Below are 26,779 nucleotides of genomic sequence, written 5' to 3'. Positions count from 1 at the left end.
GCTCACTGAAAGGCAGGAAATAAAGACCCAAATAAATACTTGTGCTTCATAAAGAAGAGGATCCTGTATTTACTATATTTGTTGTCCATGCATGCTATCTAACATTAGAAGGGAGACCCCAGAGTACTTTGTGGCAGCTAAGTACACTTGAATTTCAAAACATCTTTTCCTAGGGCTGCCTTGAAAATTGCTGTAATGATCTAATGATTAAGTTTCATTATGTCCTTTATCATAGCAATACAGCTAAAGGTTAGAAAAGCCCCATCTGCTACTTGGAATCCTAGTTGTCTCCAGTTGGAAGTGTGAGCTCAGCCTTGATCACAGCACCGCTAGCAAATGCTATAAAAAGGAAATCTGCCTGAAATTGGAAAAGTTCTTCAGCACTACATCAGAGAAGGCAGCAGCAGGTCTCGTTAATGCACTGGGGAAGCTGCAGCCAAAAAAAATGTCTGTAATGGGGGTGGGTGTGAAAGGAAACATGAAGTTGTCATTCAAAGTGAAAAAGAACAGAATATCCTTGGAGCTTTTTGGAGAGGGCTCAAAAATACTATTTTTTTTTCTTGGAGATGGGCAGAAAAATGACAAGAAACCAGAGAAAAAGAAAGAACTGAAAGAAAGGGGGGCAAAAAAGATTGTGTTCACAAGATCATCTTCAAAGAGGTCACTGGTCAAAGTTGCAGGGGATGGAGAACTCCTCCCAGCACTGGCACATTGTAATTCCTGTGTGCTGGCCTCTGCCACACCAAGCAGGGACTTTGAAAACTGAAGCTATCTATTTAAGATGATCTCATTTTCTTCTTAGGAAGTCAGAAAATGGAAAAGGCAAAGCTACAAACACAGCTTTTACCCCGCTGTCAATCAGGCTGAGCAGAGAATTAAGGGAACAGCAGGCTTTACTCATGGAGCTATCCGGTGACAGTCCCTTGCTGGATTTCTCTCTGGAAGCAGCCTTCTGACACTCCAAGCAATATCCAATCATGCATGGCAGGTGGAACAACTGCCAATCTCAGAAGTGTCTCAAGCACTGCTTCATGAGTGGGATGACTGTGGAACGATGCTGCCTCAGCAGCAGCAAGGCAGAGCCAACTATTAGTGTTTTCCCAGCTCGGAATAGCAGCCAGGAGGTCAGCTGCGGTATGGTCCCAGAGTAGCCATGTCTGGGGATGTGGCTTCGCTGGGCAGTCTGTTCAGTGCTTGGTAACCCTTTGCTGAAGAAGTTTTTCCTAACATCTAACCTAAACCTCCCCTGGTGCAACTTGAGGCCATTTCATCCTTTCTTATTGATTACCTGGGAGAAAAAAATAGGTCCCACCTCTTACAACCTCCTTTCATGGAACTGTAGAGAGTGATAAGGTTAATCCTCTGCTTCCTTTGTTCCAGACTAAACTCCAGTTCCCTCAGCCACTCCTCAGACTTGTTCTCTAGACCCTTCACCAGCTCTGTTGCTCTTCTCGGGACACACTCCAGCACATCCGTGTGTTTCTTGTAGCAAAGGGCCCAAAACTGAACAGTGCTGAGCACAGGAGCGCTCTCAGTTCCCTACACCTGCTGATACAAGCCAGGATGTTGTTGGCCTTGGCTGCTTGTGCACACTGCTGGCTCACAGACATTACATCCCCACTTGGTGTCACTGATGACGTTTCTCAGCGCAGTCCAAATCTCTGTCCTGCCGTTCTAGATGCAAACGCTCAGAGGAATCGGAAGAAATGGTAACCAAAGTCAGCATTTTCTAGTTCCCTTCCGACGTTCCAGCGATACCCACTGATAAATGCTGCCTTCCCACGCAGTTCTTCCAGAGCAGGGCTGTCCCGAGAGGTGTGAGCACTGAGGCGTGTGCGTGGATCTGCTGCGTGCGCCGCCAGCACTCGCCGCCGCGGGAGCAGGCGCAGGCTGCGCTCCGCAGCGCTCCCCGGCAGCCGCCCCGCCGTGAGGCAGCCCTGCGAGGGCTCAGGGCGGGCCCGCTGTGCTGGCTCGGGCGCGGCAGGCTCAGCACCGCCCCGCGGCGGCCGGGCCCGCAGCCCGCTGGGGCAGCGACTGCGGCTCAGGGCGGGCGGCGCGCCGCCGGCCTAGGGGTCGGTATTGAGTCGTCCGCCCCACTGCTAGGCGCTATGGCTGCTGCCAGGCTGTGGCGGCTGAGGAGGCCCCTGGCTGCGGCCTTCAGCAGCGGCACGGCGGCGAGACCCGGACAGCCGTCCCCGCCGGAGAAGCTGACGGTCCGAAGTCAGGCGGGGGGCATCCGGTGAGGCGGCGGTCGGGGCGGCGGCGGCGCTAGGAACCGCGGCGGGCCCGTCCCTGAAGCACCGAATGCGTCTATGGCTTTTTTTTAAAGCAAACTCTTTGTATTTAACTGCGTTCACAGAAACATTATCCTGAGCAACCCCCGGAAACGAAACGCCCTGTCTCTCTCCATGCTGCAGGCTCTCAAGGAGGATCTGCTGCACGACGTCAAGAGCAAAGACCTGCGAGTTATCATCATTTCAGGTACTGCGTCATTTAAGGCCGACGGAACAGAAGGGGAGGGTGAGGGAAGGGGCAGAAAGGCGATAAGAAAGGATTCAAACCGAAATCCCTCACAGAGTTTCAGGAGATGGAACCGGGAGGGATTTGCACGTTGGTTTTCAGGACTACATAGGGTATGCTGCAGACGCCTTCACCCTTCAGACTCTGCCCTCATGCTGTTGTTTTACACTCAGCTCAGTGTCCACTCTCACTTGCATTATACTTTGTTCTTCAACATGCCATTAACGGTTTGGTTTTTTGTGATTCTGGGTCTAACCTACCAGACATCTGCTGGGACTTAAACACTGCAGAGAAGAAGCAGTCTAGAAGGTTTCTGCAATGTGTGGAAGACAACTTCCTATCCCAGCTGTTACGTGAGCCTACCAGGGGGGCAGCCCTGCTTGACCTGCTGCTCACAAATAGAGAGGGGCTGGTAGGGGATGTGGTGGTTGGAGGCTGCCTGGGGTCCAGTGACCATGAAATTATAGAGTTTTCAATACGTGCAGAAACCAGGAGGGGCATCAACAGAACCTCCACACTGGACTTCCGAAGGGCAGACTTCAGCCTATTTAAGGAACTAATTCAGAAAGTTCCTTGGGAAATAGCCCTTAGAAACAAAGGGGTCCAGGAAGGTTGGACCTGCTTCAAGAAAGAACTCCTGAAGGCACAGGAGCAGGCAGTGCCACTGAGCCGGAAGATGAGCCGACGAGGGAGGCAGCCAGGCTGGATGGGCAGGGAGCTGCTGAAGGAATTAAAGATTAAAAAGAGAGTGTATCACCTTTGGAAAAGAGGGGAGGTGTCCCAGGAGAAGTTCAAGGAGGTTGCTAGGTCTTGTAGAGGAAAAATTAGAGAGGCAAAAGCCCACTTGGAGCTCAGGCTGGCCACAGCTGCCAAGGAAAATAAAAAGTGTTTCTTTAAATATATGAATAGCAAGAGAAGGGCCAAGGACAACCTCCAGTCCTTGTTAGATAGAGAGGGGAATAGAGTGACAAAGGATGAGGAAAAGGCAGAGGTGCTTAACACCTTCTTTGCCTCAATCTTCACTAGTGGGACAGGTTGTCTCCAGGACAGCTGGACTCCTGAAGTGGTGGATGGAGTCAGGGACCAGTACAGTCCCCCTCTAATCCATGAGGAAGCAGTAAGGGATCTGCTAAGTCACTTGGATCCTCACAAGTCCATGGGACCGGATGGGATCCACCCTAGGGTGCTGAGAGAGCTGGCAGCTGAGCTGGCCAAGCCACTCTCCATCATTTATCAGCAGTCCTGGCTCACTGGAGAGGTCCCTGAAGACTGGAAGCTGGCCAATGTGATTCCCATACACAAGAAGGGTCATAAGGAGGAGCCAGAAAACTACAGACCTGTGAGCCTGACCTCAGTGCCAGGCAAGGTCATGGAACAGGTCATCTTGGGTGCCATCACAAAGCACCTACAGGATAGCCAAGGGATCAGGCCCAGCCAGCATGGGTTTAGGAAGGGCAGGTCCTGCCTCACCAACCTGATCTCCTTTTATGATCAGGTTACCCGCCTGGTGAATGTGGGGAAGGCTGTGGATGTAGTCTACTTGGACTTCAGCAAAGCCTTTGACACTGTCTGCCACAAGAGGCTCCTAGCCAAGCTGGCAGCTCATGGTTTGGACAGATTCACTCTGTGCTGGATCAAGAACTGGCTGGATGGCAGAGCTCAGAGAGTGGTGGTGAATGGTGCCACATCCAGTTGGCAGCCAGTCACAAGTGGTGTTCCCCAAGGATCAGTGCTGGGCCCAGTCCTGTTCAATATCTTTATTGATGATCTGGACGAGGGCATTGAGTCCAGCATCAGTAAGTTTGCAGATGACACCAAGCTAGGAGCAGGTGTTGATCTGTTGGAAGGTAGGAGAGCCCTGCAGAGGGACCTGGACAGGCTGGATGGGTGGGCAGAGGCCAATGAGATGAGATTTAACAAGGCCAAGTGCAGGGTTCTGCACTTTGGCCACAATAACCCCAAGCAGCGCTATAGGCTGGGGACTGAGTGGCTGGAGAGCAGCCAGGAGGAAAGGGACCTGGGGGTACTGATAGATAGTAAGCTGAAGATGAGCCAGCAGTGTGCCCAGGTGGCCAAGAGAGCCAATGGCATCCTGGCCTGCATCAGGAACAGTGTGGCCAGCAGGACAAGGGAGGTTATTCTTCCCCTGTACTCAGCACTGGTCAGGCCACACCTTGAGTACTGTGTCCAGTTCTGGGCCCCTCAATTCAAGAAAGATGTTGAGGTACTGGAACATGTCCAGAGAAGGGCAACAAAGCTGGTGAGGGGCCTGGAACACAAATCCTATGAGGAGAGGTTGAGAGAACTGGGCCTGTTTAGCCTGGAGAAGAGGAGGCTCAGGAGTGATCTTATTACTGTCTACAACTACCTGAAGGGACATTGTAGCCAGGTGGGGGTTGGCCTCTTCTCCCAGTTAACCAGCAATAGAACAAGGGGACACAGTCTCAAGTTGTGCCAGGGTAGGTATAGGCTGGATGTTAGGAAGAAGTTTTTCACAGAGAGAGTGATTTCCCATTGGAATGGGCTGCCCAGGGAGGTGGTGGAGGCACCGTCCCTGGGGGTCTTCAAGAAAAGACTGGATGAGGCACTCAGTGCCATGGTCTAGTTGACTGGCTAGGGCTGGGTGATAGGTTGGACTGGATGATCTTTGAGGTCTCTTCCAACCTGGTTGATTCTATGATTCTATGATTCTATGATTCTAAGAAGAAACATTATAAAACCACCTTTCAAAATGCCTGCATTGCAATCCGGTTAAGCAATATGTTTACACAGGCTGTGAAGTTCTGCCTTCTGTAAAAGCAATCAGTAGATTAAGTAATTGCTTTTAAAACTGTACTTAAAGAACATTTTAAACAAAACAAAAGAGAGGTCCTGATGGTTACCAAACTAAAGGAATAACATTCCCAGGTAGAGGTTTGTATGCAGGATCAAGTTGAGCTGATAGGAGGCTTTTTGCCTTTGGTGGAAGCTGTAGATGGCAGTAAACAGGGCTCACGCCGTTTCTTCAAGTCATGTGCTCTGTTTTCTTGCACTAAACCAGGATCAGCCTCACTGTCTTTGCCACTGGTTTTAAAACTGTCCAGTGAAGAAGACACCATAATATGACAGTCATCTGTAACCTGCAGGTGTTAACACATTCTCTCTGAGTCTCTTAGTTTTCTTTCGTATAGGTATTAATTTCACAGTGTCACAGTATCATCAGGGTTGGAAGAGACCTCACAGATCATCAAGTCCAACCCTTTACCACAGAGCTCAAGGCTAGACCATGGCACCAAGTGCCACATCCAACCTTGCCTTGAACTGCCCCAGGGATGGTGACTCCAATTTCTAGTGTTGTTAAAGATAATGGAACTTAAGCTGTTCTTTTAAGCCTTTTGCTGCCTTTTCTCCAGCTCTTTTATGATATTCTTCCCTTCCAAGCATCTTGGAGAAATAGGTTTGGTAATTTAGGATGCTGCTGTTTCCTATACATCAAGAAAAATGCTATGTTAGTGGACACAGATGTGAAAGTGGGAGTAACCTAACTTCACAGGCATCCATCTAAATATATATATTCAATGTTTCAGACAGCAGTTATGAAACATTTCAGGTTCTCCTCTGGGAGTGCAGTAGTCTGTAAGTTTGCCAGCACAATTTCTTTTTGTTGTTTTTGTTTTAGTTCAAAAGGAAATTGCAAGTTCATGTTGATTTGCAATTCCCTCGCTGAATGGAATGCAAAAGAAGAAATCTTAAGACAGTAAAAGGCTTCTCAGGGAGTGCTTTGAGCCTTTAACACAAACTTTGCAGTAGATTCTTCAATGAGACACCAATGGAGATGTGATTACTTTCCAGATACGTATTGCTGATCCCATCAGCTGATTGATGTTAATTGTGTGGTTATTTTTGCTATTGATAGACTGTGGCACAATAATGTGAGCCATAAGAAATGACTGCACAGGTAAGATTGTATCTGCATGTTCTAAAGGATTCAAAAGCATCAAATGGTCTTATTTTTTATGGCAGATATCCTCATGAAAAAGGAAAATCTGACACAGATAGTGTACCTGTAAAGGCTGTTTTAATCTTGGCTGTTAACATCCAAAGCACATCCACAGAAGCTTGCTTGTTTGCTGGCCTTGTGCTGGACATGTGTTTTGAGGTTCTTTAGATGACAGTTTCAGCAGTAGAAGAACAGATCCCTCAACAGTCCTCGTGGTTCTCTTCTTGCAGAGCAACATTTTCAATTTTTTTTATTTCCCCCATTGTGGCCTTGAACACCGTGATGCAAACCCCTTGATGCTTATTTAGCAAAAGGTAGTCATTAATACTGGGTAAAAAAAGAGAGACTAGCAGTATTTGTCAGTCTGAGAGCAGAGCACTCCGTCCTTTGTGCAGCTGACTAGTAGTTTACATAGTACCAAGGAGCTATTTACAGTACTATCCTTAAAAGAAACTTGACTCAGAATTGTATCTGTTTTTTAAATGAGCTAATCTGGAATGGAACTAAAATTAGGTTTGTGAAAATGTTTTATGAGTGTTACTGTGCATGTGTGAACACTGTGGCAATTTCAAGTTGTTATAAAACACGGAAAGCAATGTTTTGGAACTCCCAAAGTGCCTTTTGGACCATTGACATGTAGTTACCTGCAACATCACTATGTTGCTATTCCTGGTTTCTTGATAATTTTAGACTGAGTTTTCCTGAAATTCTTTGCAGCTGAAGGACCTGTCTTTTGTTCTGGCCATGATTTAAAGGAACTGGCAAGTGAAGATGATGTGAAGCATCATTCCCAAGTATTTGAAATATGTGCAGAGGTAAGCAGTTCTTCTTAAACGAAACACCTGTTTTGCCTACTGTTATGAGCAAGCAATGCTTTTGGCTTAAGGAGGGGCAGCATTGCTCATCTGCTAGCTAAAGCACAGACCGTTGCTCCAGATTCCTTGCTTTTTGCTGCTTTGCCATTTTCATACAGGGTACTGGGGAAACGGTGTTTTACCTGAAGTTCTTTACATGCAAATAAAAGGGCTAGAATGCCAATATACACATCACCTATGACAAGTACAGTCATGCTGTGTTCCTGAGTTTAGGCAGGGTTCCTTGCAGCTGAGTATTTGGGCAATGTCCTTCCAAGAAATCTAGAGATAACCACCTTCATATCACTTGTGATCAAATGTCCATTGCTGGCATCAGACTAGTAACTTCAATGCAGATTGAGTAGACGAAAGTAGTGTGAAAGTAAGATCTGAGTCATTGTTTGGCCAGTCAGCAGACCATAGAAGTTCTGGTTACAAAGGCACAGACCTGGAGGTTGGGAACTGAAAGGGAATCCTGGAGCCTTTGGGAAGAATGGCAAAAAACCCCTTGATTCTAGTGGCACCCTGCTGTCCAGTAAGTTTAGTAGGGGAGCATTATTACAAATAAAGAATGGTGCACCCATTTCAGATGAGACCATGAAACTCGGAGACTCAGATACTCAGAACATTACTGGACATAGTCCTGAACATCCTGCTCTACTTGAGCCTGCTTGAATACAGGGGTTGGACTTGATGATCTCAAGAGGTCACTGACAACCTAAATGCTTCTGTGAAACTGCAAAGCAAGTTCAGCAAGAAATTAAATATAAGAGATGAAATAACAGCTGAAGTGATCCCTTTTCTGATGTTTGCGGTAGTGATAAGTGCTTTAAACTCTCTTGAGTTTCCTCAAGGGATTAAAGTTTCTCATAAATCACAACTCAGTGTTATCCTCATGGAGGAGAAAGGTCTTACTGTCTAATAATAATGGCACTGCCTAATAATAATGGCACTTTACAGGCAAACAGAAATAGAGAAATTAAGCTTTCTTTAGGATCCTAACTAATATATGCATTTTAGTTGTCTGGTAGAATATCTGACTTTTGCTTTTTGTTTTGGTCAATAGAGAAAGGTACTTTTGAGAGTTTCCAAATCAGGATTGTTTCTTCCTAAATATCAATACTTAAGTAGAATAGATCCTACACTAAATGAACATGCCTACAGCACTGTGGACTAGGGAGGCCCGAGCATTGGCCCAGCTTTTAGGAACTTTGGCTTCTACATCTAAGACTTGTAATGTTAGACAGATCATCCCAGCTGCTACCCTTCTGCTTCCCCATGCATAGCACAGTATAGCAATACTGTGTAGTGCAGTATCCAAGAATTAAGTGCTTGCCACATTACAAGTTTGAGACAACTGAGAATACCACTTTTCCAGAGGCTTTTCAAACATAATCCAAAGCAGCTGGCTTTGAATTTCTGTAACCACAAAAGTAAAGTTGTTTTCTGTACAGATCCACATGTTGTTACTCTCTTCTTGTTTTCTTCTCAAGAGCCACTGAAATTTTGTTTTTAAAGGTAGATGGAAGAGCAGAGACAAGAACTGATCAAATTCAAAATTAAGCATAGGCAGTTTTACCTAAGCAACATAAAATTTGCTAGGCTTCATCTACTGGACAAATTGAATTAGTAAATGAAAATCCATTATCTTGCTACACTAAGCTAATATGAATTTTTATTCGTTTGAATCCAAATAATGATTAACAATTTAACAGGTATTTTCTATCTTCAGCTATTAGAATTAGGTGAGTTTTTTGATTCTCACTGTATGGAAGGAAAACCTGAGGTAGAAAAGTTAAAAAGAAATTCATCTTTCTTCACTTCAGCTATGTGAAGTTGAATTTGCAGCCATCAAGAATTATGTGTGAGAGAGAGAATATGAGTGATTTTTTCTGTCTTATTCCTCCTGCAAACAGGAAAATTTGTTTCCTGGCAGGTAAATCTCTCCCTGGAATGCAAAGTAAGCCTAGAAAAACATCCAGTGACTGGGTGAGAGCAATCTTGGGTTGAGGTCATGCAGAAAGCAGCAAGAGGATGGTTTATTTTCTTGGGACAGAGAATTTATTGAGTCATTTTCCCATTATGAGGCAAAGGAAGGTGGATATGGTATGTCTCAGATATGCATCTTTCCACAGCCAGGAACACCAGACGTGCTGTGCAGACACCCACATTCCATGCAGATCTGGTAACAAGTGTTTCTGTGTTTAGTTCTGTAATTTCCATTCTCACTGGAGTTAGCAGGACCAACTCATGCTACATAAACACAGCTGAGCAGCTACTGGAACAGCAGTGGTCTTGTGCATGAGAACAGGTTTTGCAGAAAGCTACTTTTTTTACTAAATTACAGTTATCAGAGCTGAAAAATGCACACATGAGGGGTGTGAAGCAGTTGCAAGTGGTGTAACAGCCACTGCTTAAATGTTGGGCACTGACTGTTCTTTGATGCATGCAGGTTATGACTTTAATCCAGAAACTTCCAGTGCCAGTGATTGCCAAAGTAAATGGCTTGGCTACAGCAGCAGGCTGTCAGCTTGTGGCAAGCTGTGACATTGCAGTGGTGAGTGAGAAATCTCAATTTGCTACCCCAGGAGTAAACATTGGACTGTTCTGCTCCACACCAGCTGTGGCCTTGGGCAGATCTCTTCCAAGAAAGGTAAGTTTCCTTCGCAGACATTCATTGTAATTTTTCAAGAAGGAGATTCCCATGCTAGGAGTTTTTGTTCCACTGCCTAAACTTTACTTTCCTGTAGTACAACATTCAGAATCCTTCACTGCAAAAGATATCCTCATAACTCTTGAGACTGTGAAAAGTAACAAAGGGATGAACTCTTTAGAGAAAGCAGCTTCCTACTGATGCGATTCCAACCAGCATGAACTCATAACAGCAGCACACCAGCTCAGCAGTCCCTTTCCTCTCCAGTAGTCAGCTCTGTGCTTTAGACAATGATGTTCTTCCCTGGTGAGGAAACCCCTGCAAGCTCAGAATATCAGTCCCACCAAGGCATCATTTATTGTCAGGCAGTGACATTTCACTGCCAGCATGATCTGCATGGGTGTAGATCAAGATGCTTTAAATAGCATCTAAAATGCTCCTGTGTTTTCTCCCTGCTTTATTTCCTAGTGATTGTGACTACACACCTCTTACTGCATAAACAATACTATCCTCTGTAAAGCTCCTGTATTGGAGAAAAGTTTCAAGTTCTGATCCAGTTGGATACATGTGGACACTCTCTAAGCCTAACTGAGCTCTGCTGAGGTGCAGTGACTTATCTGCACAAGTACCAGTTGCTGGATATGAGTTTCAACTTTCAATTTCCTATCTGCAAGGCCATCCTGATAAAATACAGTCTGTGGGCTTCTCCAAAGTGTGCTGTGGTGGCCAGTTAGTAGCTGGTTATGAATTAGTATTCCTGGGGCTTGTGATTACCTTTTTAAAGTGTGGGAGTTACTCTTATTTTCTGTGTCACTTTCCAAAGTAGCATGAACATTCCCTAGAGTTCTCAGGATTACTGATTTTGCCTTTTATCAAATAAAATGTTGTCATTGTTTGTAGCTACCAGAGCAAAGATACTAATGAAGATAATCAGCATTTCTGATTCAGGGCATTGGTTGATTGCATCAGGAGTCATGGAAAAAATCCTTATTAGTATATAATATGTAATAGTCACTGAATATTTGGAGGATTGTTTAATTTGAAACCTCAAGTACAAGATGCTGAAAGCAACAGGTGACTAAAATAAATGAAGCTGTAACACTTGAAAGTGCCCCAACCAAAGTGAAAACCAAGGCAGGTATTTTCAAAACCTACCATTGACATATCTCTATTATATACCCAGGTTTAAATACTAATTGCAGTCATTTGACATTGTGGACCATCCATATGTCTCTTAATTCCTACTGCAGTCACTAAGGATTATGGGCTTTTGAAAATAAAGCCAGCAGTGTCAGCCTAGAAGAGCAGGAATCACTGGGCAGGTTTGGAAGAAGGCCAACTTTAAACCCAGCTCTCACTGATGAAACCTCTTATCACTTCCCTGGCAGTTCAGGAGGTCAAAAGATTTAAAACTTAGGTTTGTCAAAAGAGCAACTTGGACTTGAAGGAGACTGAAATACCCCAAACAAGCCAAAGCAGCAAGGCAGCTGAACAGACTTAATACAATATTTTTCTCTTGTTCAGGTGGCGTTAGAGATGCTTTTCACAGGAGAACCTCTTTCTGCACAAGAAGCATTAATGCATGGGCTTGTCAGCAAGGTGGTACCAGAAGACAAGCTGGAAGAAGAGACCATGAAAATTTCTCACAAGATATGTGAAAGCAGCAAATCTGTACTGGCACTGGGGAAAGCCACCTTTTACAGACAGATTGCACAGGACCTTGATACTGCTTACAAAATGACTACGCAGGTGATGGTAGACAATTTGACACTGAGAGATGGGCAGGAAGGTATTGAAGCCTTTATTCAGAAGCGCAAGCCTGTCTGGTCACACTCTCAGGATGAGAAGAAATGAATCTTACTTCTAAGCTCACCTTAGATGTGCTTTATGACTGTTCACATAGCTGCCTTTGGAAAAATTAATTTTTGTTCTTACTGGAAGTTAAATTTCTCTTCTTACATATGCCAAAGACACCGTATTTTTTTTTCCTAAGTATATAATAAATGCTAAAGAAAATCAAACCAATTATTTTTTCAGCAATGAATTTAATCTGTGGTGACTGTAGACACAGCTTCCACGAGGCTAAGAACATGGGGCAGTGCAGGGAAAAGCCGCACTGCTCGGACTGTTCCCATGAGCAGTGGCAGCTTACAGAAGAGGCAGGTCCCTCCAACAGGAAGTCAGGATGTGGCAGTCCAAAAGTGGGAAATGTGTGCTTTTACTTCACCCTTCTCCAAGATGCGCCTCGAGGTCCACCTCAAAGTCTGACTAAGCAATGTCCCTTCTGGTAAACTTGAAGCACTGAAGTTTCGAGGTAGCTCAAGCCCAAAACATCAGAGCAAAGGTGGTCTGAAGCATGAGGCAGAGCACGTTGTCTGAACAGAGCAGTGAGGCAGAGCAGAGACAAACACTGCTTGCAACTTAGCTCCATTTATATTATTTGTCCAAGTGTAATGACTCCTTTGTCCACAGAGATTCACCAATCAGAACGGCACTTTGCCAAACTGACCATATTAGGTGAAACTAGGGCTTGCTTACCATTATTCTGCCCCTGTACTCTGCACTGGTTAGACCACACCTTGAGTACTGTGTTCAGTTCTGGGCCCCCCAGTTTCGGAGAGACATCAAAATGCTTGAGCGTGTCCAGAGAAGGGCGACGAGGCTGGGGAGAGGCCTTGAGCACAGCCCTATGAGGAGAGGCTGAGGGAGCTGAGATTGTTTAGCCTGGAGAAGAGGAGGCTCAGGGGTGACCTTATTGCTGTCTACAACTACCTGAAGGGTGGTTGTAGCCAGGAGGAGGTTGCTCTTTTCTCTCAGGTGGCCAGCACCAGAACAAGAGGACACAGCCTCAGGCTGTGCCAGGGGAGATTTAGGCTCGAGGTGAGGAGAAAGTTCTTCACTGAGAGAATCATTGGACACTGGAATGGGCTGCCCAGGGAGGTGGTGGAGTCGCCGTCCCTGGAGCTGTTCAAGGCAGGATTGGACGTGGCACTTGGTGCCATGGTCTAGCCTTGAGCTCTGTGGTAAAGGGTTGGACTTGATGATCTGTGAGGTCTCTTCCAACCCTGATAATACTGTGACACTGATTATTTGGGAAAGACACAAGTGTATAAACACCTGTGAGTACCTGTTTATCACTTCGGGAGGGAACATAAAGGCCCAAGCCTTTGTTTTCCTCCTGCCCTTGTTTCCCCCCCATCAGCAGAAGGGTGGGGCAAGCCAGGACATGTTTTAGGCCTATTAGCCTTCCAGGACACCAGTGCTGAGCAAAGGAGGACAAATTATTCCCTCTCTCTGATGGCCACTTCCAGCCAGTCGGTATTGCTCTCAGTGTGCAGTTTGTCTAATGATGAAGAGTGCACTGTTGGCTTGCATTCAGTTAGACATTGACTGCAAGCCTGGTTGCAGCAGGACTGCTGCTCTTGCAGCCAGCTTCTAGTCTGTACTTGTGCTTGGAGTTATTCTTTCCCTGAGTGTAGAACCTTCTGTTTCGCCTTAGATTATGGATATTTTGGGGTGAAGCCAGGCTGGTTTTTGTGCCAGCCATTTCCCCACTTTCACATAGTATGTGAATTTGCTGAAGATGTGTTACTGATTAATCCATAGTCATCAACATGGAATGGTTTTTCAGCAAATAATTAGCCTTCCAGTACCCAAAGGGGTCATACAGGAAAGCTGGGGACTTTTTATAAGGGCTTGCAGTGATGAGAGGGAATGGATTTAAACTTGAGGAGGATAGCCTTAGAATTGATATGAGGTAGAAATTCTTTACAGTAAGAGTGGAGAGATACTGGAACAGGTTGGCCAGGAAAGTTGTTGATACTCCTTCCCTGGATGTGTTCAAGGTCAGATCAGACAAAGACTTGAGCAAACTGGTAAGTGGAAGGTGTCCCTACCCATGGCCAGAGCAGTTTGAACTAGATGATCTTTAAGGTCCCTTCCAACCCAAAGCATGACATGATTCTATGATAAAATGTGGAAGTATGAATCAAGAAGGACACTTTTAATGTGGGTTTGGTTGTGTGTCCTTGTTTCCATGTCCTTGTATGAATATTAGTTCATTTTTCAGCTCTTCTCTGGAATAAATCAGACAAAAGTCCTGGGACAAAGATTGATTACATCTAGGCAGTATGGATGAATTCATGAGCTTTAGCTCGTTCATCCCTTCACAGTTTCCTGATACTATCCCCGCTGTCCTTGCCAAACACTGATGAGCATTCTCAACATTATGCTAAAAAACACCCTGTCTGTTAATTTGAGCATTTTAAACTGAACAATTACAGCAATGAAAGGTCAGCAATTCAATCTTTGAGGAAGGTGCTCTATGGAGCTAGACAAAGTCCAGGCCAACTACTGTGCAGTGAGTGCAGTTGCTGCAGGTCTGCTTCAGAATGACACAAAAGGCACCTTGCAAAGGTTATTGTTGGTAGTGTCAGTCTTGCAGTTGTCCCCTTGTTAGGAGAAATGGTCTTGTGGTTCAGCCATATAGTGGCAATGGGCTGTACTCTATCATCAGGTGCACTGCTGAGATCAGGATGTTGAATGACACTTGGCTGATTGCACACAGGAGAACTAAATTCTGCTATTGCTTATAGTAGAGCAAGGCAGTGATACTTTGGAGCAAAAAACAACCTCTTTTCTTTCTTACTGGCTGTCGTGGAACGCAGTTTCGCGGCAGAGTTATGGGGAAAATACGCGAGGCGTTGACTATTTTATCAGTGATTTATTGCAAAGAATGCGGATTCCCTCTTCCCGAAACTACACCACCACTGTGAATTCTTTTTGATTGAGATCAAAGTAACATTTCCGAAAATGGCAAATTAAAGAGTCTATGATGTTTAAAGAGAGTTCTTTTGAGTCTTTGTGGTTTGAGTTAATAGTTCGTCAGTCAGCTACTCACAGTCTGTAGCTTGGTAAGGAGTCTCTCATTCTCCCGATAAGGGTCCAGGCATGCGGGCTTTAGTCTCTGCGACTCGGCGTCCGCCCGAGGCGAGACTAGATTGGCGAGCAGTTTGTTGTTGTTAAGTCCGGGGAAAAAACCAGAAAGGCTGGAAAAACCCAGAAGTGTAAGACGCAGACTAGAAGGCTAGGGCAAGAGCACGAGCACGAGCACAAGGGCACCGATCCTGGCCTGTCCACCATTTTTATAATGTTCCAAAACAGGACTAGCCCACAACTCGGACCACTTTTACGTTGTTCACATATATTGGTAAAAGACAGTAAGCAATCTATATAATTGGATAATTTTACTCAAACAATATAAAGACCACTCCTCAGGCCAGCCCACCTGCAGGTGTTGGGCAGACTTGAGATAGTCGTTCCTACTTAATCAAAACAACATCCTGTTGTCTGAAAAGCGAGGTCAAGTGGAAGGGAAAACATGGCCAGTGTTTACCTTTTCACTTACTCTGGGGAGAAATCTTCCCATGGGACTGAAAGATTGTTTTGGTTTTTTCGATGCTTCTGGCTTGAATGTGAGGCACTAGAAACTACACAATATAGCAAAAGCTTAGAGAGCCTTTTGCTATTCTCCATGACATACTCCACCCCCTGGCTCACATTAAGCCAAGAATCGGAAAAGCAAAAATGAAATACAACTTATACTTAACCATTAACATAACTAATACATAAGCATAACTCTAATTTAAACTAACTTAATACTTATGCCCACCCCCCTGAATAAACAAAGCTTTATTGAATATTTACAAAGCAGAAAACCTGGTATATGCAAAAGCAGTTCAGAAGTCTGGGAGAATCCATCGTGCACTGATGCGATGAGTCTTCCCACTTACATCAGTTGCTTGCCAAGCATACAACCCATTTGGTTTTGTCAGGGTCATAGGCACAACTCCAATTGAAGGTAAGTTTACCATTACTGGTTGTCCCACCTGTAATTTGTGTAATGACTGTTGAGAGTGCTGAGATTTATCTGGTGGATGACTAACATTCTCCACTGGATTGTCAGGACAAAATGCCCTTATTTTAGGACTACCATAATTACCTCATCTGTTGTTCACAATGAAAACTGCGTATGGTAAGCGTTTATCCCAGTTACCTTTGGATACCATGGCATGTTTCTTAACCAGAGCATTTGTTCTCTCTACAATACCATTAGCTTGAGGATAATAGGGAGTATGGAATACCCATGTAATCCCCTCACTCAGCCCAGTCTTGTACAGAAGATGCTGTAAAGTGAGATCCATTATCACTTTGGATGTACTCCGGCATTGGCAAGACGCTAAACCACTGCTTCAAGACCTCAATAGTTTGAGCTCCTGTGGCAGCACTAGTTGCTGTAGCCATGACTAATCCTGAAACCACTTCCACCCCCACCAGTATGTATTTCTTCCCGTGTGAGGGCTTTAAAGGACCCACATAGTCAACTTGCCATGTACTCCATAACCTTTTGTCCTCTCTGATATGCTGTGCTGGAGCCAGATTGGGATGATTTGCCTTAAGCCTGATTCTACACTGTGGACACGATGAAATGAGTTCCTTACAGGTACTCATAGAAACTGGCCACCCTCTAGACCTACACTCGAAGTAAAGGTCTGCTTTTCCTGAATGACCTCTTTTAACATGAAGCCACTCAGCTAATCTCCACCATTCTCCTTTGTCCTCATCCACTATGTTGATCTTTGCCAGGAAATCAGCTTGATTATTCCAGGTGGTAGCTGGTGTTTGCTTTTTGGAATGCCCTTCTACCCAACCAACCTTGAGGGGTCTGGACCGGCCAATCTCTAATAGCCTTTTCCAGTCTTCGACTCTCCAGACTTCCGCACCTGATACCTTCCACTGATTCGCTTCCCACTGGCAAATCCACTCAGTGGCGCCTTTGAACGTGGAATAAGAATCAGTGTAAATAGTTGTTGCTCCCTTCTCAGCTGCTAGCATGAGAGCACGCAACTCCCCTACCTGTGCACTGCCATCACCTTCTTCAGTGATGGTCTGGCCTGTAGCAATCTCCAAGGCAGCGGCTTTGTAGTGCCACTTCGCCCCTACCCTCCGAGAGGATGCATCTGTGAACCACACTCCCGATTTGTCGGAGTCTGCGGTCATCTCAGGGGCTACCTGAATAGGAGAAGGCTTATATGGCTGACTAAGCAGAGCTTTATCAGGATTTATGGGTTGCTGAAGTTTGGATACCTTTGTAGGTCCCTCTTTCAGCGGCATCAGCTGTGAAATTCCCTCTAAGTAGGCATACCACTTTCTAACAGTAGCCTTTTGGGCAATTCCTTCTGGTGGAGGAGTTCCTTTAAGGACTGCTTTTAGCAGAGGAAATGGACCTTGCACTACAACATCTTGTGTAGTACGAAGCTTTTCTGCTTCCTTAACAGCTCGAGTTAGGGAAAGAAGTCCCTTTTCCCAATCCGAGTACCGAATTTCGGTCTCTTTAAATGCTGTTGATGAAAACATGAGAGCTCTACTAGGACCATTGGGTCCTCTCTGGAAAATTCCACAGTATGAGGCATTCGCGGAAAAACCCCATTCAGCCCTTAGGGCATCCTTTGGGTGCAAGGGCCCCAACTTCTGATATGCCTTTAGTTCATCCTTGAGAAACCTCAGGCTATCAGAATGTTCTGGAGTCCAGTCCCAATGCTTGTTCTTCTTAAGCAAATCATACAGAGGACGGGCAACTACAGAGAAACCTGGAATATGTTTCCTCCAGTAACCCAGAGTACCCAACAACTGTTGTAACTCTTTTCTATTTTGGGGTATTTGGCCCTTTTCAATGCTCTGAAGAGTGTCGTCTGGCACAGACACTGCACCTGCTATCCACCACGATCCCAGAAATTTTACCTCTTGACTTGGACCCTGACACTTTTCCTTTGGAATGGTCAAACCTTGGCTAGTCAACAGCTCTCGGATATTCTCAGCCACTGCACCAACTTGCTCCTTGTCATTCCCTCCCACCAAGATATCATCAATGTAATGGTACATCTTAACATCCTTAGGAAGCTGAACAGTGTCAAGCAAAGCTGCAAGTGCATTGTGTGCAATGGTTGCGCTGTGTTTGTACCCTTGTGGAAGACTGTTGAATGTGTACTGAATACCTTGCCAGGTAAAAGCAAACTGCGGTTTGTCCTCTTCTCTCAATGGCACCATGAAAAACATGTCCTTCACGTCTAGAGTCGCCATCCAGGTGTGAGAAGCCGCTTGGATTGCTGTCACTGTGGATGAAAGACTAGGAACTGCTGCAGTAAGAGGAGGAGTGTTACTATTTAGCTTCCGGAAATCTACCGTCAATCTCCATCGGCCATTCTGTTTTCGGACTGGCCAAACAGGTGAATTGTAAGGAGAATGAGTTCTAGTGATAATCTGTCTCTTCTCAAGATCAGCTATCACTTCAGTGATACCTTGCTTAGCTGCAGCTGGCAATGGATACTGTGCAACACAAGTAACATGTGACTTTGGCAATGGAGGAGCTGTTTGCAATAAGCGAACACAAGCACGGACTAACCTTTGCCTCTTATTCCTCACCTCATAAGCACCAAAGCTCCATAATGTTCCGTCAGGAAGATGCCATCTTCTACCTGCTAGAACATCAAACCCAAGGATATTATGTTTACACGAAGCCAATGCTAACTCTACCAGGGTACCTCTTTTCTCCCCAGGTAGCCACAGCTGCGCCTTGGCTAAATAGCATGTTTCAGGTTGTCCTGTAACACCTGTTATGTTTACCTTTCTCCGGGATGGCAATATTTTCAGATGCTTTGCTAATTGTGCATTTAGCACTGTAATTTGTGCACCTGTATCTATTAGGTATTTGACATCAGCTCTAGTTGGTCCAGTAGGAATCATGATATAGGGTTCAGGGTTTTCCGACCATCGACATTCAGAAACAGAGCGATGAGTGTGGCCTGAATCATTCACCGCCACATCTAGTTTTTTGATTTGTTCTTATCTCCTCCCTGATCAGGAGAACCTGACTTGGTAGGAGACGTATTTGCAAAACCTTTCTTATGGTTTTGCTTCCCCTTTCCGTTACCATTGCCTTTCAGTGCCTGTTCTAATAGCCTTTTAATATCAGATATGGACTTACTCAGAGCACTGAGCTCAGTCTTCACAGGATCACGCTCTGCCTGTTTCTTCTGAAACACATCACGAGGTTTCACTGCATATTTCTGCTCTTTCAGTAGGATTACACCCCTACTGTGAGAACTCGGTACCCAGATTACTCCAGATTCAGAGCGACGATTAAGCTCAGGGCTCCCCCTGGGACTTGATCGTGGACTCGATTTTGGACTCTCGTCAGGGTTACCAGATGTCCAGGCATGTCGTACTGTTTGGTGTTTTCCTCGTGATGCAGAGCTGCTGCTCCTGCCTCCAGACTGCTTTTCCTTCTGAAAGACAGATTCTGGCACAGATAAAGGATCATGATAACCCATTTCTCTCCCTAGAGTGGCTAGTTCTGTAAGCACTTCCCTCCACGTAGGATGATGTACTACACTTTGTGAACTTTGCCCTTCATTCTGTTGTATTGCATTCTCAATTTGTCTCCTTATCCTAATGCCTTCAGCCTTTATGAAGCCAGGCATACCCTTTATCAGGGGTCTAAGCCTCGGTGGCTCTACTGGGGCATCCATTGCATGTGCATATAACCCCTTATGATTCACAGCTTGGATACAGGCAGCCATAGTAAATGCTTCATTTAACTCAACAGGGGATCTGATCCAAAATTCTGTAGGATCACCCCTATCTGAAGGCTCATAAGCACTAGCCCAGTGAAAGATCCTAGCACTCAATGCAAGGTCTCCCTCAGGACCATCCCCAAGGAATACCTCGGGTCCCCAGTTAGTTCTCCCCACCTCTTCACGAGATAAGATTATTCCTTCAGCACCCCTTTGCACCACTCGATACACATACTCTATTATGGATTCATTAGGCATGCGGGAATAAGTTTCCCTAAAATCATCCATCTGTGTGGCTGTGTACGGTCTGATTGTCGTGGTTGCTGTTTCGCCGTGCACCTCTTCCACTTCCGTGTCGCTGCCGATCGGCGTGGCTGCAGGCTGCAACGCGGTGTGGCGCTGCACAGGCGTGCTCGGCGCTGGCTGCTCAGGGCGTGGCGGCTGGGAAGATGGCGGCTGCGGCGGCGCTGCCGATGGTTGAATCTGAGACGGCATCGGGACCTGCTGAAACGCTGGAACGGACTGAGATTGAGGAGACGGTTGAGCCGGGAAAAGCGGCACCGTAGCTGCTGCCTGCGGCATTGCGGACGACTGCTGCTGCGGGACTCGCGGCTGGATTATCGGCTGCGTTACTGCTGGTGGCGGCGACTGAAGCGCCGGGACCTGCGGGATCGTCTGAAGCTCCTGTGCTGGCAGCTGCACCGTCGGAAACGGGGTTGTCGGCAAGATCGGCTGCTGAAGCAGAGTCGGCTGTGAAGGCGTTAGCGGCATCGGCTGAATCACTAGGACCTGAGCCGGCTGCTGCGGGACCGGATTCGATTCTACCGCTTGCGGCTGTGAAGATAACACGGCGTTCGGCGGTAAAGCAGGCTGCCTGGGCATTGCCCGCGGGCGTGCCTCCGACCCGTATTGCAAAGCCTGGGGTTGCGACTGTGTCTGGGCTATCGGCTCCGCTACTGTTAGTAATGGCGCTGCCGATGGCTGGGGTGCCGGCATCGGCGGAGGCGTCAGAGGCTTCGCCGGCGGAATCACCGGGACTTGAGCCGGCTGCTGCGGCTGGAGCGGCGTCGGCGAGGTAGGCTGTCTGGGCACCTCCCGCGGGCACGGCGCCGAGCCGAATGGCTTGAGCGGCAACAGGGGCAGCTCTGCCGCTGGCTGGGGAGGCAGTGGCAAAGGAAGATGCCATGACGGCGACATTTTAAGCAAGTCGGGCTCGCGGGAAGGCGTACCGGCGCGAGAGACCGTGGGCGGAGAGCGCAAGAGTTGCGACTCCTGGGTCTGAGAGGGGGTAGTTACCGAACCCCAACGAGCCCCCGGCTCTTTCTGACGAACCACGGGCCGCGGTGACTTCTCAGGACATATCGGGGTAAAAGCTGGCAAGCCTAAGTAACCGGTTGACTCCCGGGTTCGGGTCGAAGGCTGAGGAGTTTCTGTCCGAGACCCGATACGCGACCGCGGCTGCGGTGTGTCCGCGCGGGAACTAACGGCCGATTGCGTTCGGGAAGTGCTCCCGGACCGTGACTTTCGGCTTAGTAACCTGTCTAACTTTTCCTCCATACTTCTCATCCTGTCCTCAGTTACAGCGGGCTCTGCGCGAAAGCTCAAGTTCCGCCTGACAACGTCTTTCAACAGAGCTTCTCTCTCACTCTGCAACGACTTGATTTCTTGACGCGCCTGCTCTAAACGCAATTCTTTCCGGGCATTCTCATCACTCAGTTTTTTGACCTCCTGTTTATACATCTCTGCCTCACGTTTGCACGTCTCTATCTCACGTTTATGCGCCTCTGCCTCCAGCCTCCAGGCCTCTGCAACATGCCTGCAAGACTCTATATCAACTTGTGATCTGAACACGCCAACTCCCAGATCAAAAAAACTTTCTTTGTCAACTCCCTCGGTATCTCCAAAAGCTTCGTAGAGAGACACGATTACATTATCTGACCTAACATTTATCTGCTCTATCGGCTCATCCTCCCTTGCCGTCAGAGCTTTCCTAAAATTAGCTGATTCAAACGCCGATGCAAGTCTAGCATACAGGGTTTCTGTGAGATCTGGCGATCTGGCATCTACTACACCAGGAGAACTCCTTCCAAACTGGGCCATTTTTAAACTCGGCTGTTACTTCAGTTTCTCAATCCCACTTCTGACACCAAATCTGTCGTGGAACGCAGTTTCGCGGCAGAGTTATGGGGAAAATACGCGAGGCGTTGACTATTTTATCAGTGATTTATTGCAAAGAATGCGGATTCCCTCTTCCCGAAACTACACCACCACTGTGAATTCTTTTTGATTGAGATCAAAGTAACATTTCCGAAAATGGCAAATTAAAGAGTCTATGATGTTTAAAGAGAGTTCTTTTGAGTCTTTGTGGTTTGAGTTAATAGTTCGTCAGTCAGCTACTCACAGTCTGTAGCTTGGTAAGGAGTCTCTCATTCTCCCGATAAGGGTCCAGGCATGCGGGCTTTAGTCTCTGCGACTCGGCGTCCGCCCGAGGCGAAACTAGATTGGCGAGCAGTTTGTTGTTGTTAAGTCCGGGGAAAAAACCAGAAAGGCTGGAAAAACCCAGAAGTGTAAGACGCAGACTAGAAGGCTAGGGCAAGAGCACGAGCACGAGCACAAGGGCACCGATCCTGGCCTGTCCACCATTTTTATAATGTTCCAAAACAGGACTAGCCCACAACTCGGACCACTTTTACGTTGTTCACATATATTGGTAAAAGACAGTAAGCAATCTATATAATTGGATAATTTTACTCAAACAATATAAAGACCACTCCTCAGGCCAGCCCACCTGCAGGTGTTGGGCAGACTTGAGATAGTCGTTCCTACTTAACCAAAACAATATCCTGTTGTCTGAAAAGCGAGGTCAAGTGGAAGGGAAAACATGGCCAGTGTTTACCTTTTCACTTACTCTGGGGAGAAATCTTCCCATGGGACTGAAAGATTGTTTTGGTTTTTTCGATGCTTCTGGCTTGAATGTGAGGCACTAGAAACTACACAATATAGCAAAAGCTTAGAGAGCCTTTTGCTATTCTCCATGACACTGGCCTACCCATTTTCATTCAAACCAGTGCTATGGATACTTTTATCATTTATATGAATACAGCTCCACAAAGCAATCCTCTTTGTCATCTACAGTGTATACTTTGGATGAAGAGAAAGCAATTCCCAGTTCTGCTGCTATTGTTATTGAGGAATGGAAACTTAAACTTGAATTCACCATTAAAAATAGTTATTTTTTATAGGAATGTGAACAATATGGATCATTTGGAACAGTTGTTTTAAAAAGATAAACTTGTATAGTTAGCATTAGGATAAAAGGGTAAGTTTTATGTGAACTCAAGTAGCTTATATAGGATAGGAACTGCTGTGAGCAGTTAAGAGATAGAAGGGTTAAGTCTGGAGCACAATAACCTTCATCTTGTCCTTTTTAATGTAGTAAGATGCACTTAGACACTGTTCCCCCATGCTGCTCTAAAAGCATTAGGAAAGAGTAAATTGTTTTCAAAAATATTTATATTTAATGGCTATCTTGCAACTACTCAGCAAATCTCTACTGGCTCTTTTGTTCCAGGCTTTTAGAAATAAGCACATTATCTGATTTTTGCAGAATAGTGCTCTTTTCAGCTAACTGCAGCAGTAAAAAGGTTTGCCTGGCCATCTTAAAACATGAGTGATAGTTTGTATGAGCACATTCTTTCAGATATTTAGAAATTCTCCTTCTGAAATTGATTGCCATCTACACAAGCCAGACTTTGGCATTATTAACTCCTGATTATAATCTTTGAAACAAACAAACAAAAGACCAACTTGCATTTTAAAAGAATAGTTACTTGATTTGAAATAACAATACTGCAACAGAATCAAATTCTGGTTGTCTTATTTCTGCACACAGATTCATTGAATTTGAATGGCCTTGTAAAACACTACTCTTAGAGACATAAAGGTGTCCTTGGTATGATGCACTGTGAGTAGGCTGACATTAATGGAAATGCTGTGTAAAATTAAGAACAGCCCTACTCAAGCAAGACAAAGAGGCTCAGAAGAGCAATGAGGCTGGTGAGGGGTTAAGAGGGCATGTCTTGCAAGGAGCATCTGAGGGAGCTGGGGTTGTTTAGGCTAGAGAATGGAAAAGCTAAGGGGTGAGCATATTTCTGTCTACACCTACCTGAAGTTGGTTTTGGTTTCTTCTGCCAAGCAACTAGTGATAGGATGAGAGGAAATTACTTTAGATTGTGCCAGGGGTGATGCAGATTGCATATTAGACAAAAAATCTTACTGAGAGAGTGGTGAGGCATCAAAACAAGCCTACCCAGGGAGGTGGTGGAATTGCCATCCCTGGAGGCGTCCAAGTATGTAGATGTGGCATTTCAGGGTACAGTTGAGTGGCCATGGTGGTTGGGTTGTGGTTGGAATTGATGACCCTAAAAGTCTTTTCCAGCCATAATGATTCTATGAAAATGGTGATGAGAGAGGAATTCACTATCAAAAGTGGTGTTCTGGTTGTTTATAAGACAGGCAGAGAGTAGGCATGTTACCTTGTCCTTGGTTTTCCTTGTAAAAGACCAAACACCACAATTCTTCAAGCTCTTCTGCAGTTCAGACCTATGGAAGCTGAGGAACCACAGCACTCTGGAAAACTGAGTTGAGATCCTTAAGAACAATGCTGTTGTAGACTCCTGGTCTTTTTCAGTCTAATTCACAGGTAAGACAAATGTTTGCGTTGTGCTTTCAGACCTTGAGGAGAAAAAAACATTTAAGTATGTTTTAACTCAGTTTTCACAGTATTTGTTTGTACTATTTTATGCAATAATGCAATTTTGTAATTAGTAATTAGCAGTTCCAAAACTGGTGGCACCCAGGCATTCTTGCCTGAACCCCTTGACAGAAAACCTTCAGAAGCTTATAGAATATTCCCTGTGGATTGACAGAGCAACATAATTTTTCATTTGTGACTTGTGTGGGATTTTTGGTTTTGCCCATATCTGCTTTTATTGTTTAATTTACTGGATTTTCAGGCTATTCCTGGAAAACAAACCAGTTCCAGAACTGTTAATTAAGTTCCACAGCCAAGAAACAGCAAACAAAATGATAGATTGGGAGCCTTACCACTGTAGCTGTATATTGCCTGAGGAGAGAGTTTGTACCAAAATAGTAGGGATTGTATCCTTTGTGACCCTATTCATTTTTATTAAAGACTATGCTCTGTAGTGATGACTGCCAGGTAATTAGCCTAGTTTCAAGTGACCCTAATAGCATGTGGCATACTCTCAGCCTTCTCTGTAAACTAAGTACCAAACTCCATCTGTGTACAGCCTCTAGGATGCAGCTTATCACTGCAAATGACAGACAGGCACATTTTTTATTCATATACACTGGAAACTGGTCAAGAAAACACAGGCAAGGAATTGCCAGTATGAATGCAATGAACCATCCAGCCACTGACCTTGGGGTCCATAGAGGCTTCAGAATAATGATTTTGAGCCTTTAACTGGAAATGCTAGGAAAGATACATAGACAAAATCTGTGATGTCACTGATGAAGGGATTGGGAGTACTAGTGGATGAGAAGCTGAACATGAGCCAACAATGTGCACTTGCAGTCCAGGCCATCACATCCTGGGCTGCATCAAAAGAAGCATTGCCTGCAGATTGAGAGAGTGATTCTGCTACTTTGTTCTGCTCTGGTGAGACCTCACATGGAGTGTTGTGTTCAGCTCTGGGTCTCCCAGTGTAAGAAGAACACAGACCTGCTGGAGCAGGTACAGAGGAGCACCTTTCCTACCAGGACAAGCTGAAAGAATTTGGGCTGCTCAGTCTGGAGAAGAGAAAGCTCCAGGGAGATCTTATAGCTACATTTCAGTATCTGAAGGGAACTTAGAGGAAAACTTGGAAAAGACTGTTTAGAAGGCCTTGCAGCAAAGGGTAATGATTTTAAATGGGAGCAGGGCAGAATTAGGTTGGACATAAGGAGGAAGTTCTTTACAATGAGACTGGTAAAGAACAGGTTTCCCAGGGATATAGTTGATGCCTCATCCCTGGAAATATTCAAAATCAGACTTGATGTGGTCCTGGGCAGCCTGATATAGTTGGAGGTATCCCTGGTCACTGCAGGGGTTTGGACAAGATGACCTTTGAGGGCCTCTTTCAACCCAATGCAATCTGTGAATCAGTAACAAGGTGCAGCTAGAGTAACACCCAGCACAGGGTTGTTCCTAATTAATGAACCAGGCAACAATCTGATTCACCACGTCATTTGGGGGATGTATGCTGAAGACAGAGTTAAACAAAGGATTTGTGTGATGGCCAAAGTATTTATACCTTCCATGTTCCACAGGGCCAAAGAACAGGATGGGACTTTGTTATATAAGCTTTTTTATAAACTTCATGAGGTTTTCTTAAGGCTGCCTGACCCAGAATTCAGCAGACTGGCAAATAATTAGTTTTGCATTGGTTTGAAGTAATCTTCCTTAGCTGTAAAGGACAGAGCTTGAAAATATAGACTACCAAGCCACAAAACCTGGGTGTAGTTAGTAGTAAAAATACAAGTAAGTCATTGGCAAAAGCCAGCCATCTGTCCAGCCATCTAGCTCCTATTTCTGAGCATTTGGATGGCAATACCATGTCCTGTCCTTCACAGAACTGCCTCTGGGTAATTCTTGTCTTGTCATTCCTGTATTGCAGATGGGGAAATTGAGGCCAAATGTGCTGTGCCCAAGGTGAGTCGTGTCATTGTAAGAGTAGCATGCAGAATGCCGACACCTGCTCCTCCTACTTCTTCAGCCAGAAGGTTTTTGGTAAAATCAGCAGAAATGCAGGATGATTGCATGCCCTGAAGAGACTGCAAAGGCTTCCAAACAGGAATTATGAGCTACTGCATCAAAGGCCCATGCTTGTCATTTCCTGGCTTTTTGATGAATGTTGGGGTAATTTTACTGTCAACAGTTTCCCATTAGGAGCCTGGCAGTGTTCTTTCTGACCATTATCTTGCTCAATATCACATTGGGTTGCTACAAAGAGCAGAGATTTTATGTAAAACCCATCCATCTCTGTAAATGCAACATTTTCTAATAATTCTACATTTAAATAATCTCATGGAAATGCTGGCTGCTGTCTCTAAGCAATAAGGAGAATAGACAAATGGT

At 45.4% G+C, this 26,779-nt stretch overlaps 1 protein-coding gene across 1 annotated transcript; it reads left to right on the top strand.

The window, feature by feature from the left end:
* The first annotated feature begins 1,992 nt into the window (after positions 1-1,992).
* ECHDC3 (enoyl-CoA hydratase domain containing 3) lies at positions 1,993-12,031 on the top strand. Its single transcript, XM_064142658.1, has 5 exons — positions 1,993-2,239; positions 2,360-2,481; positions 7,217-7,314; positions 9,806-10,006; positions 11,531-12,031. Exons 1-5 carry the CDS (start codon positions 2,109-2,111, stop codon positions 11,858-11,860), a joined length of 882 nt encoding a protein of 293 aa, XP_063998728.1. The 5' UTR covers positions 1,993-2,108; the 3' UTR covers positions 11,861-12,031.
* Positions 12,032-26,779: the final 14,748 nt, after the last annotated feature.

Source organism: Pogoniulus pusillus, chromosome 4 (genome assembly GCF_015220805.1).
Source record: "Pogoniulus pusillus isolate bPogPus1 chromosome 4, bPogPus1.pri, whole genome shotgun sequence".
NCBI classification, from domain to species: Eukaryota; Metazoa; Chordata; class Aves; order Piciformes; family Lybiidae; genus Pogoniulus; species Pogoniulus pusillus.
Note: the sequence above shows the minus strand (reverse complement) of the source record. Positions and strands in the feature narration are given on the sequence as shown.

Coding starts and splice junctions, on each gene's coding strand:
- ECHDC3 (XM_064142658.1), top strand. CDS start 2,109: ATGGCTGCTGCCAGGCTGTGGCGGCTGAGGAGGCCCCTGGCTGCGGCC. Junction 2,482..7,216: donor GCGAGTTATCATCATTTCAG/GTACTGCGTCAT, acceptor AATTCTTTGCAG/CTGAAGGACCTGTCTTTTGT. Junction 7,315..9,805: donor TATTTGAAATATGTGCAGAG/GTAAGCAGTTCT, acceptor TGATGCATGCAG/GTTATGACTTTAATCCAGAA.